Source organism: Pan troglodytes, chromosome 21, assembly GCF_028858775.2.
Source record: "Pan troglodytes isolate AG18354 chromosome 21, NHGRI_mPanTro3-v2.0_pri, whole genome shotgun sequence".
Classification (NCBI taxonomy): domain Eukaryota; kingdom Metazoa; phylum Chordata; class Mammalia; order Primates; family Hominidae; genus Pan; species Pan troglodytes.
In genome coordinates this window covers 49,871,099-49,887,904 of record NC_072419.2, presented here as the reverse complement: position 1 = coordinate 49,887,904, position 16,806 = coordinate 49,871,099, and the positions used below count along the sequence as shown (strand labels likewise).

Sequence of the window (16,806 nt, the reverse complement as noted above, 5' to 3'; positions counted from 1 at the left end):
GCTTGGACCCAGGAGACAGAGGTTGCAGTGAGCTGAGATTGTGCCACTACACTACAGCCTTGGGCGACAGAGCGAGACTCCATCTCAAAAAATAAATACAATAAAATAATTTTTTTTAATAAAGAAAACTAGGATGAAAAATGGTCAGAAAGAACCTGTATAAGGTCCAAGAGCCGGTGGTGATTTCACTGTGCTGGTTTCACCACTTTCCCTTGTCTGATGAATATTATTATAATGCCTTTAGAACTGTTAAATCTAAAGGCAACAAAATTATAGTTTACAACATAAATTCTGATACTCTTTGTTTCTTTATGAGAAAATTTCAGATTTCTGAAAAAAGTATTTTTCTGCAGATGCTCATTTTGAAAGTCTGGGCCAGAGTGCCCATAATTTAAATTCTAATTTATATACATACTGTATGTATGTATGCTCCCCCTCCAATTAATTCTATGATTAATTACATATATTGTTTATTGACTTATTTTTTACAGTATGGCCTTCATCTCCCCCAAATCATTCCTTCGTTCCATCTGTCTTACAGATGAGGTAAGACAGTCATGTGTTCCTTTTGAGCTGTGAGAAGTGGTACTGAGAAGCTGGACTCATTTTTCATTTAAAAGTTTCTAATAATTCGGTGTCTACCTCTGGGTCCTCAGCATCAATCTGGTTTAGGTGGATGTCTCCTGTCGTGAGCCACTGGAAAACAACATCCTAAATTAAAAAAAAAAAGTATATAATTAGGACAGTTGGTTATTTGAAAAAGCTGAAGGTCAGGACTAGAGAATTAAATCAAGAAGAATGATAAAGGAAAAAAGATTAAACCAGTGATTCAGAAAAGGGTAGCCAGCCTTGTCTTGATGCAATCATATGAGAACTCAAAGGTTTTCTTCACCCTAATGCACCTTTTTTTTTTGAGACAGAGTCTCGCTCCGTCGCCCTGGTTAGAGTGTGGTGGCGCAATCTTGGCTCACTGCAACCTCCACCTCCCGGGTTCAAGCGATTCTCCTGTCTCAGCCTCCTGAGTAGCTGGGATTACAGGTGCCTGCCACCAGGCCTGGTTGATTTTTGTATTTTTAGTAGATGGGGTTTCACCATGTTGGTCAGGCTGGCCTCAAATTCTTGATCGCAGGTGATCCACCTGTCTCGGCCTCCCAAAGTGGTAGGATTACAGGCATGAGCTGCCATGACCAGCATAATGCAACTTTTATTATCAGAAATTTATAATGTATCTTTAAGCACTCTAACCTCTAACCACAAGCTAAAATTTATTAACCTTTGTTCACAATCCTGAATTAATCCCTATTTACTGTGATGACAGTCTGAAATTAAAACTTTTGAAAAGAAGAATACCTAGGCCGGGTGTGGTGGCTCAAGCTGTAATCCCAGCACTTCGGGAGGCTGAGGCGGGTGGATCACCTGAAGTCAGGAGTTCGAGACCAGCCTGGCCAACATAGTGAAACCTCATCTCTACTAAAAATACAAAAATTAGCCTGGTGTGGTGGCGCACACCTATAATCCCAGCTACTCAGGAGGCTGAGGCAGGAGAATCGCTTGAACCCGTGAGGCGATGGTTGCAGTGAGCTGAGATGGTGCCATTGCACTCCAGCCTGGGTGACAGACAGAGACTCCATGTCAAAAAAAAAAAAAAAAAAAAAGTAGAATATCTAGATCTCCCATAATGTGTCTAGAGACATTGAAACTTCATGTAAATTCCACAGAAATAAGATCTTTATCAATCTCCCAATATAACAATTATAAGGCGTTTCTTTCTCTCACTGGAATCACCAATGGACAGCTCTGGCACATGCTGTGCAGACATGTGCTTCCCTACTCTGCCATCTTCCGCAAGACATGTTCCCTTGGCATTTTTTTGACAAAACTGCAATGCCTTTACTTTATTTGCCACATCAGTCAGTGAGTAGTCCTCTACAGAGCCTTTCCTAATTCCCATTCCTACCAGCCCCTCCTCTCCACTCACACCTTGACTCCCGTAATTCAGGTCCCCATTTCTCCTTGCCTGGTGACACCACCACCTTCCTAATTGGCTCTAGGCTGCCTCCTCCTTTCCACTTTCCACACAACTGACAGAAGAATCTTTCCAAAACATTCTAGAAGTTCTTTCATAAACAACAACAACAAAAAAAGAAGAAACACAGATCTGGCTATGCTCAAGGCTGCTGAAAACCCAAGGGCTCCCTGTGGCTTTCAGCATCAAGTTCAAGCTCCTTGGCCTTACACGTGATACTGCTATTGAGCCTGTTCCTCTCCGCTTCTCCAGGCTCAGCTCCCACCCCACCTGACATGCTCAGAAACACCCTTCGGGTTTACTAATTTGTCTCTCTCTCTCTCAGTGTATTACAAACTTTTCCAAAGCAGGGACTGGGACTATGCCTGACTCAACTTTGTATTCTCAGTGCCTGGCATATAATGGGTTCTGAGTAGCTGCTTTTAAATGAGCAAATAAACTTACCAGTATTTTTTTAAATGACATGAAAATAATACACATTGTACATTAATATGACAAAAGAAAAAGCTTACCATGATTTTGCTGTTTTCTTCTTTGTCCAAATATTGATCACTGAACATGTGACATGAACCAAGCACTGCCAGCTTCCCACCTTGGTTCTATTGATGACAAAGCAGGGTCAGATACTCAAATCCGAAAGTGCATCTCATGTATCCTAGTCCCCAGACACTTATCAGAATCATGCTAGCAACTGTCTTATATACTGAAGAGTGCCAATTCACACCCAGATTTTAAAGTTTAGAAATACCAACTATAGGCCAGGCGCAGTGGCTCAGCCTGTAATCCCAGCACTTTGGGAGGCCGAGGCAGGCGGATCACCTGAGGTTGAGAGTTCAAAACCAGCCTGGCCAACATGGTGAAACCCCGTCTCTACTAAAAATAAAAAAAATCAGCCAGGTGTGGTGGCATGTGCCTGTAGTCCCAGCTACTCGGGAGGCTGAGGCAGGGAAATCGCTTGAACTTAGGAGGCGGAGGTTGCAGTGAGCTGAGATCGCACCACTGTACTCCAGCCTGGGCAACAGAGCGAGACTCCATCTCAAAAAACAAAAAAAAGAAAGACCAACTATAATAACTACTACACTTTAACCTGCCTCTCATTTTAGGTACTTCTGTATTTTTTTTTTGGCTTTAACGAAAACTAACATAAATTAATTCTACATTAGCTGGGTGTGGTGAGGCATACCTGTAGTCCTAGCTACTTGGGAAGCTGGGGCAGGAGAATCACTTGAGCCCAGGAGCTCGAGGTTACAATGAGCTATGACTGCACCATGCACTCCAGCCTGGGAAACCCTGTCTCTAAAAATTAAAAAAAAAAAAAAATTAAATTGGTTCTACAGCATTTTCCCATTGTTGTTTATCTTATAAACGAAGATCATAATTTTAAAGGGAAAAAAGATAAACTCAAAGACAGTCTGTACAATTAAAGATACCTATGGGTACCAAAAAAAAAAGTATTTAAGTAAGATCCAAATAGAAAGCTAAAGCAGGCTGAGTGCAGTGGCTCACGCCTGTAATCCCAGCACTTTGGGAGGCCAAGGTGGGCAGATCACCCTGAGATCAGTAGTTCAAGACCAGCCTAGCTAACATGGGAGGCAAAACCCTGTCTCCACTAGAAATACAAAAATTAGCTGGGGTTGGTGGCACACGCCTGTACTCCCACAGCTACCTGGGAGGCTGTGGCGGGAGGATTGCTTGAACCTGGGAGGCGAGGTTGCAGCGAGCTGAGATCACGCCACTGCACTCCAGCCTGGGCAACAGAGTAAGACTCAGTCTCAAAGAAAGCTAAGGCAAGGCTGGGCGCAGTGGCTCATGCCTGTAATCCTAGCATTTTAAGAGGCCGAGGCGGGTGGATCACTTGAGGCCAGGAGTTCGAGACCAGCCTGGCCAAGATGGCCAAACTCCGTCTCTATTAAAAATACAAAAATTAGTCAGGCATGGTGGTGCATGCCTGTAATCCCAACTACTCAGGAAGCTGAGGCATGAGAATCACTTGAATCTGGGAAGCGGAGGTTGCAGTGAAGCAAGATCGCACCACTGCACCCCAGCCTGGGCGACAGAGTGAGACTCCGTCTCAAAAAAAAAAAAACCAGAAAACTAAGGCACAAGCATGAGAGAGTCATAAAATAATGACTGGTTAATAAGAAAAATTTTCAATACTTGTAACTTTTAACAAATAAAAACAAAGTACTTTTTCCTATCAGATAAATAAATATGAAAATACTATATAAACAGCGCTAGTCAAATTTTAGTGAAATAAGTTCTTTCACACATTGTTGCTGAAACTATTAACATATGCAACAAAAGCAGTCTGAAACATAAAAAATTCTATGCCCAGTTGTGTAGTTATAGTCACAAAAAATTAGAAATAAATCCAAATGTTCACAAAAAAGTAATTCAGAATGATGCAACCTTCTTCAGCAGTTAAATTTCATATTATAAAGGGTTTTCAGTAACATGGGAAAATGCTTCCAACACATCATTCGGTTAAAAAAAAGTATACTATAATTTTTTTCCCATTTTTAGAGATAGGGTCTCACTCTGTCTCCCAGGCTGGAGTGCAGTGGCACAATCATGGCTCACTGTAGCCTCGAACTCCTGGGTTCAAGTGATCCTCCTGCCTCAGCCTCCCAAGTAGCCAGGACTACAGGAGCATAACACCACACTCAGCTAACTTTTTCGTAGAGACAGGTCTTGCTATGTTGCCAAGGCTGGTATCAAACTCCTGGCCTCAAGTGATCCTACCTCCTTAACCTCCCAAAGTGCTAAGATTATAGGCATGAGTCACCATGCCTGACCTATACTATAAATTATATTGCTATCCTACTTTAAAGCTTACGAGGCAAATAAATAAAAATAAGGCAAAGCAAAAGTAGGAGAAAGTGAATAATATGTCAACCTGGGCTGTCTTAGAGTCTTGGAGTAGTGCGATGGGGGAGTTTTTTTCTTCTGCTTTATCTCTGTATTGTTCATTTTTTCTACAATTATTGTAACATTTCTACAATATTACTTTTTTTTTTTTTTTTTTTGGAGACAGTGTCTTGCTCCACTGCCCAGGCTGGAGTGCAGTGGCATGATCTTGGCTCACTGCAACCTCCGCTTCCAGGGTTCAAGTGATTCTCTTGCCTCAGTCTCTGGAGTAGCTGGGATTACAGGCACTCACCATCATGCTGGGCTAATATTTTTGTATTCTTAGTAGAGACAAGGTTTCACTATGTTGGCCAGGCTAGTCTCGAACTCCTGACCTCAAGTGATTTGCCCGCCTTGACCTCCCAAAGTGCTGGGATTACAGTTGTGAGCCACCACACCCAGCCCAACAATGAGCACATTATTACTTTTGTAATGAGAAAACCAGTTCAATAGTAAAAATACAAAATGAAATCGGTTTTTTTTAGCTACATCACATACAGGGAACAGGCATAGTTATAACTTCCCCAGGAAAAGAATTATACTAAGCCAGAGATGTCAAGAGACATAAATACACACATTCCATAAATTTTTAAAAAATTGGTAAAAAAAAAAAAAAACTCTGATTTGTACCAGGTTAAAAGCAAATGCTGCAAAGCCTGCCACCGTGCCTGGCTAATTTTTCAATATTTTTTTTTTTCTTTGAGACAGAGTCTCACTCTGCCTCCAGGCTGGAGTGCAGTGGCACAATCTCGGCTCACTGCAACCTCCTGGGTTCAAGCGATTCTCGTGCCTCAGCTTCCTGAGTAGCTGGGATTACAGGCACGTGCCACCACACCACGCCCAGCTAATTTTTGTAATTTTAGTAGAGAGGGGGTTTCACCATGTTGGCCAGGATGGTCTCAATCTCCTGACCTCGTGATCCACCTGCCTTGGCCTCCCAAAGTGCTGGGATTACAGGCGTGAGCCACTACGCCTGGTCAATTTTTGTATTTTTAGTAGAGACGGGGTTTCATCACGTTGGCCAAGCTGGTCTTGGACTCCTGACCTCAAGTGATCCACCCACCTTGGCCTCCCAAAGTGCTGGAATTGCAGGTGTGAGCCACCACGCCCAGCCCGAGAGCTTTTAAATAAGAAGGGAAAGGTAATTCCTAGGTACCACAAAGAAAAATAGGATTGTTCAGAGCTAGAGACACCTAGGTCCCTAGAAAAAAAATTAGGAGATCAGCTGGTGAATTCTGTCTTAGGGGGCAGATGAAGGTAAATTCAGCAAAATGTGAATTAAAACGCAGTGGGGGCTGGGCACAGTGGCTCATGCCTGTAATCCCAGCACTTTGGGAGGCCGAGGTGGGGGGGATTGCCTGAGCTCAGAAGTTCAAGACCAGCCTGGGCAACATGGTAAATCCCCATCTCTACTAAAATACAAAAATTAGCAGGGTGTGGTGGTGCAGGCCTGTAATCCCAGCTACTTGGGAGGCTGAGGCGGGAGGCAGAGATTGCAGTGAGCCAAGATTGCGCCACTGCACTCCAACCTGGGCAACAGAGCTCATGCCTGTAATCCCAGCACTTTGGGAAGCCAAGGTGGGTGAATCATTTGAGGTCAGGAGTTCGAGATCAGCCTGGCCAACATAGTGAAACTCCATCTCTCCCCAAAATACAAAAATTAGCCATGCTTGGTGGCAGGCACCTGTAATCCCAGCTACTTGGGAGGCTGAGGCAGGAGAATTACTTGAACCTGGTAGGCGGAGGTTGCAGTGAGCCAAGATCATGCCACTGTACTCCAGCCTGCACAACAGAGTGAGACTCCATCTCAAAAAAAAAAAAAAAAAGAAAAAGAAAGACAGTAGGATGTTGGGTCACTGCCTGGGACTAGCTGTGCCCACATTTCTATGGGGTCTCTAGGAAAATAACTGGAAAAATAGTTTTCTGATATATTTTCCTAGTATAAACTAACAGCAACATAATTCTGTGCTATTTTGTGTAATATGTTAACTCCATCTGTTCCTGAATGTATTCTCTTTACACTGAGGGTGACAGCCCATAGTCACAGACAGGATTAAAAGTTATTTTCATCAATATGCTGCCATGGGATCAAAAAAAAAAAGTTATTTTAAAAGTTATAATACAGCACTTCGGGAGGCCAAGGCGAGTGGATCACGAGGCAGGATGGTCAGGAGATCGAGACCATCCTGGCTAACATGGTGAAACCCTGTCTCTACTAAAAATACAAAAAATTAGCTGGGCGTGGTGGTAGGTGCCTGTAGTCTTAGCTACTCGGGAGGCTGAGGCAGGAGAATGGCGTGAACCCGGGAGGTGGAGCTTGCAGTGAGCCAAGATTGCACCACTGCACTCCAGCCTGGGCAACAGAGTGAGACTCCATCTCAAAAAAAAAAAAAAAAGTTATAATACAGGTAGCCTCATGCTACAGTGGAAAAGCTTTGGGTTTAGAATAATAAGAGCTAGGTTTAGGCCTTAACTTCATCAATTACTGGACAATCCACTGTTTCCCCATAAGCAAAATGTATATAGCTGAAATACTACTTTGCAGGACTGGCAGGAAGACCAGTGAGAAAACATATAAAAGCCTTCTGGAAATGGTAAGGTGGTTTTTATTATTTCAACAATAAAAATAACATCTATACCCATATCTAAGAAAAGCTGTACCTTTGAGTGATAGAAAGCCAAAATGGGTCTGTTAAGTGGGAAGCAGACAGAACCTGTAGACAGAACCGCCACTGCTGGTTTCATGACACTCAATGTGGCACCAAAAGGATACACAAAGGTGAGAGCCCTGTAAGAAATTAAAGAAACACATTCAAATTTTAAAAACATGAATACAAAAATTCTGAAAATAATCTCAATGTTTCTTGAGTAACACTCTTTTTTGAAACAGTCTCACTCAGTCACCCAGGCTGCAGTGCAGTGGTGCCATCTTGGCTCACTGTAACCTCCGCCTCTCAGGTTTAAGCTGTTCTGCAGCCTCAGTGCCTGCTATCACGCCCAGTTAATTTTTGTATTTTTAGTAGAGCCAGGGTTTTACCATGTTGACCAGGCTGGTCGTGAACTCCTGGCCTCAAGTGATCTGCCCGCCTTGGCCTCCCAAAGTGCTGGGATTACAGGCGTGTGCCACGGTGCTCAGCCGAGTAACACTCTTTGATTCATTATCAAACAAAAAATTTTTTCTAAGCTTTGGTTTGTTAACTTAAAAACTGGGACAACTCTAGCTACACATTTAATAAAGCATTTTAAAAAACATGAAAGTAAATTAACAGGAAAGTGTAAATGACTGTAACTGGGAGAACTAAAGAAGCCCCTGATGGAGGGAGGAGGAAGAGGATGGGGCCTCATCCAAGAACTGAACTCAAGCTGCTCTGCATAACTATATCTTAGTGGTAAATACGTTCTTCTTCCTTAGGTTTGGCTAGTGCTATCTCTAAGAATTAATGTATGTCACTGGATGGGTATGTTACCAGTTAAATGTCACATGAACAGAGGCATAAATATACGCTACAATGGACACTTCTACACAGATCTGCTTTGGAGTCCCTCCTCTACTCTCCACTGTCCTAACAAAGACTTGTCTTAGATTATCTAGAGTGAATTGGTCTGACCTGGGGCAATGTACTCCTGGAGAGGGTGTGGGATAGAGGAGCAAAGGTGGGGTACAGATTCTGGGGTGAAGCCAACCCATGTAGGAGGGGCTAGGGTTTTACTCAAAGATGGAGCTCTGCAAAGCTTGAAGGAAGTGCTCTCAGAATGGAGAGAAACACAGATCTCAACACCAGAGCATAAGGTTAGAAACTGGGGGAGGGGGTATAGGGGAAGCACCCATGAGGGGTTCCTCATAGAGATTTTAATTTCCCTTTTTCTTTAGACAACAAAAATTCTTTTTGGCTTAAGTTTAAAATTATTTCCCTCTAGTGTTTTTGTTTGATTGTTTTGTTTTGTTTTTTAAGACAGGATCTCACTTTGTTGCCCAGGCTGGAGCGCAGTGGCATGAACATGGCTCACTGCAGCCTCAATCTCCTGGGCTGAAGCGATTCTCTTGCCTTAGTGCCCTGAGTAGCTGGGACCACAGGTGCATGCCACCACACCTACTAATCTTTATATTTTTTGTAGAAACGGGGTTTCACCATGTTGCCCAGGCTGGTCTTGAACTCCTGAGCTCAGGCAATCCGCCCACCTTGACCTCCGAAAGTGCTGGAATTACAAGCATAAACCACCGGGCCCGGCCTCCCTCTGGTGTTAATCTTCCCCATTCCTTCAGTAAAATCTCATCTACCCTATGACTTTTGTTGTCATACTATGAAAGAGAAGTGGTACTTGGCCCACCTTCTCCAAACTCCACCTTCTACCCTTACTCCAGCAGTATCCCAGCAAGGTGGATTACAGCCCATGATCTCTGGGCCAGAAGCAGAAGAAAACAAGCAGTTGTCCATGGAGGAAGAAAAAGTAGGTGGGAGAAATAGTCATATGGAGGTCAATGCACATCTATCCCCCACATTTTCCCAAAATGCAATCAATGGAAGATGATTCTCAAGGCATAAGGGAGAACGGACACTTGAGTAGCAAGATAAAAACTATCTGCTATTATTATTATTATTATTATTTTTTTTTGAGATGGAGTTTTGCTCTTATCACCCAGGCTGGAGTACAATGGCGTGATCTCAGCTTACTGCAACCTCTGCCTCCTGGGTTCAGGCAATTCCCCTGCCTCAGCCTCCCGAGCAGCTGGGATTATAGGTGTGCACCACCACGCCCGGCTACTTTTTGTATTTTTAGTAAAGATGGGGTTTCACCATGTTGGTCAGGCTAGTCTCAAACTCCTGACCTCAGGTGATCCACCCGCCTCAGCCTCCCAAACTGCTGGGATTACAGGTGTGAGCCACTGTGACCGGCCTATTTGCTATTATTTACACTCCTGTATTTCTTTTATTACTACTAAAAAAATCAATGAGACTAGGCCAGACTAACCTGAGGTTAGGAGTTCAAGACCAGCCTGGCCAACATGGTGAAGCCCTGTCTCTACTCAAAATACAAAACTTAGCCGGGTGTGGTGGCGGGCACCTGTAATCCCAGCTACTCGGGAGTCAGGAGAATTGCTTGAACTCAGGAGGTGGAGGTTGCAGTGAGATGAGATGGTGCCATTGCACTCCAGCCTGGGCGAAACTCTGTCTCCAAAAAAAAAAAAAAATGAGACTGACATTTTGATAAGACTAAGTATAAACTTAAACACCCATCCCTAAAACAGAACTTTCCAAACCATGTGAATGAATAAGATTAGCTCAGTGAAAAGTTTCAGAAAGAGTTTTCCTAAAAGACGGAATAGCTTGTGTAAAGTCCCTAAGATGAATACAAGCTTCACTTATTTAAGGATTGAAACAAAGTCAGTGTGGCTACAGCAGAGTGAGAGAAGGGAGAAGGGACATAACAGGAAATAAGGATAAAGGAGAATCTGAGACTCCAACAGGCAAAGATACTTCAAAGCAAGAAGCAGGACTAGCCCATACCTCAAAGCCTACCAGGAAGCTGTTTCCTGGATAATCCAGGAAAGGAACAACTAGACATATTCCCTTCACTATAATTAATTACAAAGTCATAACGCAACAACAGGTAGGGCACTAGGCTTTCAACTTTACAAAGCACTTTCACAAATATCACCTTACTGAAATTTTCCAACAATTTTGTAAGGTTAACATTATCCCCACTACACAGATAGGGAAACAGACACTAACAGTTACTATGCCTTGGGTCACCCTTGGCAAGTAAGAGAGGGAATCAGGAACTTCTAACAATTCCTTCTAATTCCAAGTCTACAGTTCTTTTACCTATACCAGTTGGATAAGCTGACACAAAGTGAAATAATTAGATTGATTCCTTTTTTTTTTTTCTTTTTTTTTGAGACGGAGTCTCGCTCTGTCGCCCAGGCTAGATTGCGGTGGCGTGATCTTGGCTCACTGCAAGCTCCGCCTCCCGGGTTCACACCATTCTCCTGCCTCAGCCTCCCGAGTAGTTGGGACTACAGGTGCCCGCCACCACGCCTGGCTAATTTTGTTTTGTTTTGTTTTTAGTAGAGACAGGGTTTCATCGTGTTATCCAGGATGGTCTTGATCTCCTGACCTCGTGATCTGCCCGCCTCAGCCTCCCAAAGTGCTGGAATTACAGGCGTGAGTCACCGTGCCCAGCCTAGATTGATTCTTGACAGTCAAAAATATTAACTCTGTGAATTATATTGCTATACATATTCCCCCTTATGACTTTACTTTGTTTCTACTAAGAAAGGTCTTCCCTACTCCAAGAATTTAAAATATTCACTTATTTTTTTTAAGGTTTTTTTTTTTTTTTTTGCATTGGTGTCTCGCTCTGTCGCCCAGGCTGGAGTGCAGTGGTGCAATCTCGGCTCATCGCACCCTCCGCCTCCCGGGTTCAAGCAATTCTCCTGCCTCAGCCTCCCGAGTAACTGGGATTACAGGCTTGTGCCACCACGTCTGGCTAAGTTTTGTATTTTTTAGTAGAGATGGGGGTTGGCCAGGCTGGTCCTGAACTCTTAACCTCAGGTGATCTGCCTGCCTCAGTCTCCCAAAGTGCTGGGATTACAGGCATGAGCCATCGTACCTGGGCTTCTTTAAGTACTTCTATGCTTTCTTTTAAAATTTAATTTAATTTAATTTTATTTTATTTTATTTTATTTTTTCGAGACGGAGTCTTGCTCTGTTGCCCAGGCTGGAGTGCAGTGGTGCGATTTTGGCTCACGGCAACCTCTGCCTCCTGGGTTCAAGCAATTCTCCTGCCTCAGCCTCCCAAGTAGCTGGGATGACAGGCATGCATCACCACGACAGGCTAATTTTTTTTTTTTTTTTTTTTTTTTTTGAGACGGAGTTTCGCTCCTGTTGCCCAGGCCGGAGTGCAATGGTGTGATCTCGGCTAAATGCAACCTCCGCCTCCCAGGTTCAAGTGATTCTCCTGTCTCAGCTTCCTGAGTAGCTGAGATTACAGGTGCCCGCCACCATCCTTGGCTAAATTTGTTTTTTTTTTTAATATAGATGGGGTTTCACCATGTTGGTCAGGCTGGTCTTGAACGCCTGATCTCAGGTGATCCGCCCACCTCGGCTTCCCAAAGTGTTGGGATTACAGGCGTGAGCCACCGCGTCCGGCATATGCTTTCATTTTTAATATTAAAAATTTTAGCCTATCCAGAATACATTTTGGGGTGTGGTATGAAAATGAAACTATTTCTCCAAATGTTTACCCAGAATTATGCCATCCATCTCTAATATTTGAAATGCCACTTTTACTATACACAAATAATCCCCACCCTCCATATATGTTTTTGGTCTAATTTTAATCTGTATTATTTATTTTTTTAAAACTATTTCTGAACTATGACCACATTTTATTATTTTTTTGAGATAGTCTTGCTCTGTCACCCAGGCTGGAGTACAGTGGCATGATCACGGCTCACTGCAGCCTCAACCTTCTGGGTCCAAGCAATCCTCTTGCCTCAGCCTCCAGAGTAGCTGGGCCAATGGGTGTGTGCCACCACATATGGCTAATTTTCAGGGTTTTTTTTTTGTAGAGACAGGGTCCCACTATGTTGCCCAGACTGGTCTTGAACTCTTAGCCTCAACCCATTGGCCCATCTCGACCTCCCAAAGTGCTGGGATTATAGGTGTGAGCCACTGCACACAGCCAATCACATTATTTTATTTTTAAATTTCATTTTATTTACATATTTTTTGAGACAGAGTCTCATCTGTCACCCAGGCTGGAGTGCAGCGGCGCGATCTCGGCTCACTGCCACCTCTGCTTCCTGGGCTCAAGCAATTCTCCAGCCTCAGTCTCCTGCGTAGCTGGGAATACAGGTGTGAGCCACCAACGACCGGCTAAATTTTTTATTTTTTTGTAAAGACAGGGTTTCGCCATGTTGCCCAAGCTGGTCTTGAACTCCTGAGCTCAAGTGATCTGCCTGCCTCAGCCTCCCAAAGTGTTGGGATTATAGGGGTGAGCCACGGTACCCGGACCACATTATTTTCACTACTAAAACTTTGTAACATGCTTTAACTACATAAGAATGTCAATTTTTATTGGGTAAAATATTTCAAAGTACAGAGGTATTATAAATGAATGCAAAAAGACAAACCATCAATTGAAAAATGGCCAAAAAGCAATGAACATGAAGTTCACAGAAGAAATACAATCAGCCAATAGACTTTAAAGGTCATCCTATGCACTAATAATTTAAAAAAATGCAAATTAAAAGAAAGAGATATGATGTTTACTAGAATACTCCATGCTGGCAAGAGAGGAAAAAGGTGTGTGCTCATAGGGACTGTAAGTGGTACCACCTCCCTGAGAGACATCTGGTAACACATTACATTTGGTAACCCATCTGTTGGAAGACCTCTGACCCAGAAATTTCAATGCTGAGAAATTTACCCTAAAAAATACTCCCACTCCCTCTCCCTCTCCCCACGGTCTCCCTCTCCCTCTCTTTCCACGGTCTCCCTCTGATGCCGAGCCGAAGCTGGACTATACTGCTGCCATCTCGGCTCACTGCAACCTCCCTGCCTGATTCTCCTGCCTCAGCCTGCCGAGTGCCTGCGATTGCAGGCGCGCGCCACCACGCCTGTCTGGTTTTCGTATTTTTTTTGGTGGAGACGGGGTTTCGCTGTGTTGGCTGGGCTGGTTTCCAGCTCCTAACCGCGAGTGATCCGCCAGCCTCGGCCTCCCGAGGTGCCGGGATTGCAGACGGAGTATGGTTCACTCAGTGCTCAATGGTGCCCAGGCTGGAGTGCAGTGGCGTGATCTCGGCTCGCTACAACCTCCACCTCCCAGCCGCCTGCCTTGGCCTCCCAAAGTGCGGAGAGTGCAGCCTCTGCCCGGCCGCCACCCCGTCTGGGAAGTGAGGAGCGTCTCTGCCTGGCCGCCCATCATCTGGGACGTGAGGAGCCCCTCTGCCTGGCTGCCCAGTCTGGAAAGTGAGGAGCGTCTCTGCCCGGCCGCCATCCCATCTAGGAAGCGAGGAGCGTCTCTACCCGGCCGCCCATCATCTGAGATGTGGGGAGCGCCTCTGCCCCGCCGCCCCATCTGGGATGTGAGGAGCGCTTCTGCCCGGCCGCGACCCCGTCTGGGAGGTGAGGAGCGTTTCTGCCCAGCCGCCCCGTCTGAGAAGTGAGGAGCCCCTCCACCCGGCAGCCACCCTGTCTGGGAAGTGAGGAGCGTCTCCGCCCGGCAGCCACCCCGTCCGGGAGGGAGGTGGGGGTCAGCCCCCGCCAGGCCAGCCGCCCCGTCCGGGAGGAAGGTGGGGGGGTCGCCCCCCGCCCAGCCAGCCGCCCCGTCCGGGAGGGAGGTGGGGGGGTCAGCCCCCCGCCCGGCCAGCCGCCCCGTCCGGGAGGGAGGTGGGGGGATCAGCCCCCCGCCCGGCCAGCCGCCCCGTCCGGGAGGGAGGTGGGGGGGTCAGCCCCCCACCTGGCCAGCCGCCGCGTCTGGGAGGGAGGTGGGGGGGTCAGCCCCCCGCCCGGCCAGTCGCCCCGTCCGGGAGGTGAAGAGCGCCTCTGCCCAGCCACCCCTACTGGGAAGTGAGGAGCCCCTCTGCCCGGCAACCGCCCCGTCTGGGAGGTGTACCCAACAGCTCATTGAGAACGGGCCATGATGACAATGGCGGTTTTGTGGAATAGAAAGAGGGGAAAGGTGGGGAAAAGATTGAGAAATCGGATGGTTGCCGTGTCTGTGTAGAAAGAAGTAGACATGGGAGACTTTTCATTTTGTTCTGTACTAAGAAAAATTCTTCTGCCTTGGGATCCTGTTGATCTGTGACCTTACCCCCAACCCTGTGCTCTCTGAAACATGTGCTGTGTCCACCCAGGGTTAAATGGATTAAGGGCGGTGCAAGATGTTTTTGTTAAACAGATGCTTGAAGGCAGCATGCTCGTTAAGAGTCATCACCACTCCCTAATCTCAAGTACCCAGGGACACAAACACTGTGGAAGGCCGCAGGGTCCTCTGCCTAGGAAAACCAGAGACCTTTGTTCACTTGTTTATCTGCTGACCTTCCCTCCACTATTGTCCTATGACCCTGCCAAATCCCCCTCTGCGAGAAACACCCAAGAATGATCAATTAAAAAATATATATATACTACCACAAGTGCACAAAACTGTACATACAAAGATGTTCACTTATCCCAGCACTTTGGGAGGCCGAGGCAGGTGGATCACCTGAGGTCAGGAGTTCAAGACCAGCCTGACCAACATGGTGAAACCCCATCTCTACTAAAAATAGAGAAATTAGCTGGGTGTGGTGGCAGATGCCTGTAATCCCAGCTACATGGGAGGCTGAGGCAGGAGAACCACTTGAACCTGGGAGGCGGAGGTTGCAGTGAGCTGAGATCATGCCACTGCACTCCAGCCTGGGTGACAGAGTGAGACTCCGTCTCAAAAAAAAAAAAAAAAAAAAAGATGTTCATTTGTGCTTTATTATCTATAGTGACAAATATAATTTTTTTTTTTTTTTTAGACGAAGTCTCCCTCTGTCCCCCAGGCTAGAGTGCAATGGTACGATGGCAGCTCAATGCAACCTCCGCCTCCCAGGTTCAAGTGATTCTCCTGCCTCAACCTCCCCAGTAGCTGGGATTATAGGCGCCCACTACCACGCCCAGCTAAATTTTCTATTTTTAGTAAAGACGGGGTTTCGCCATGTTAGCCAGGCTGGTTTCAAACTCGTGACCTCAGGTGATCCACTCGCCTTGGCCACCCAAAGTGCTGCGATTACAGGAGTGAGCTACCACACCCGGCTATAAAATTGTTTATAACAACAATACGGAACAGAAGTTAAGAGTGCAGGCTCTAGAATAGACTGCCTATGTTTGCATCTAAGTTCTGACACAGAGTAGTCATGTGCATTTGGGCAATTACATCTCTGTATCTCATCTCTAACTTTCCAGAGTTGTAAGGATTAAATGAGGTAATACATGCCTGTCACACAGTCGATGCTTGACAAACATTAGGTGGTATTATTAAAGAAAAACATTATAAACTACTTAAATGTCCAATAATAGGGAGTTGGTTAGATAAACTGGGATATATCCAATTTAATCCAGTCATTAAAAATGAAGAGGTACTCACCTATAACTTTATACATGGAAAAAAAAAAACCTAGAAATCTAAATACTATACTATATATTTTTTGAGATGGAGTCGTGCTCTGTTGCCCAGGCTGGAGTGCAGTGGCATAATCTTGGCTCACTGCAACTTCCGCCTCCGGGGTTCAAACAGTTCTCCTGTCTCAGCCTACCGAGTAGCTGGGACTACAGGTGCACACCACCACGCCTGGCTAATTTTTGTATTTTTAGTAGAGATGGGATTTTGCCATGTTGGTTACACTTGTCTCTAACTCCTGACCTCAGGTGGGCCACCCACCTCGGCCTCCCAAAAGTGCTAGGATTACAGGCGTGAGCCACCGTGCTGGGCCTAAATACTATATTAAGACTACCTTCAGGGGGAGGAGCATGGACTTACAGTGCAGAGCTTCTACTTTTTTCCTCTTGAACTGTTCAAATTCTGATTATTTTTGTAACCAGAAACAAAAGCTCTTTTCATTTTGAAAAAGAAGACTCCAAAACGATACATCTTCCTCATGTGGCATCAGAAAACACACTCACTGGGCATTGTTTCCACTGCTTTCCTCATCAATGATCCCAGGCACAGCCTTTCCTGCAGCTCGGCTAATTTCCCTTGAAGAAGAAAAATTAAAATCTAGTAAACAAAAAAAATTTGAGAATTTCACACTGCATTCATTAGTACAGCAAGTATGAGGCTAAGGTGGGAGGATTGCTTAAGCCTGGGAGGTCAAGGCTGCAGTGAACTGTGTTCCCACCACT

The 16,806-nt window shown here is 45.3% G+C and overlaps 1 protein-coding gene across 3 annotated transcripts in view; it reads right to left on the bottom strand.

The window, feature by feature from the left end:
* IFT52 (intraflagellar transport 52) overlaps positions 1–16,806 on the bottom strand; it is a 56,420-nt gene that overhangs the window by 25,686 nt on the left and 13,928 nt on the right. The window contains exons 6-9 of one of the 3 annotated variants that reach the window (XM_016937943.3): positions 16,445–16,659; positions 7,595–7,721; positions 2,539–2,625; positions 643–711 (exon numbers count right to left, since the gene is read on the bottom strand). In XM_016937943.3, coding sequence (XP_016793432.1) covers positions 643–711; positions 2,539–2,625; positions 7,595–7,678 — 240 coding nt within the window. In that variant the 5' untranslated portion in view covers positions 7,679–7,721; positions 16,445–16,659. Of the gene's footprint in view, positions 1–642; positions 712–2,538; positions 2,626–3,209; positions 3,323–7,594; positions 7,722–16,444; positions 16,660–16,806 lie in introns of those variants that run through there. The other 2 variants (XM_001149852.5, XM_054674774.2) reach the window with 2 other exon arrangements.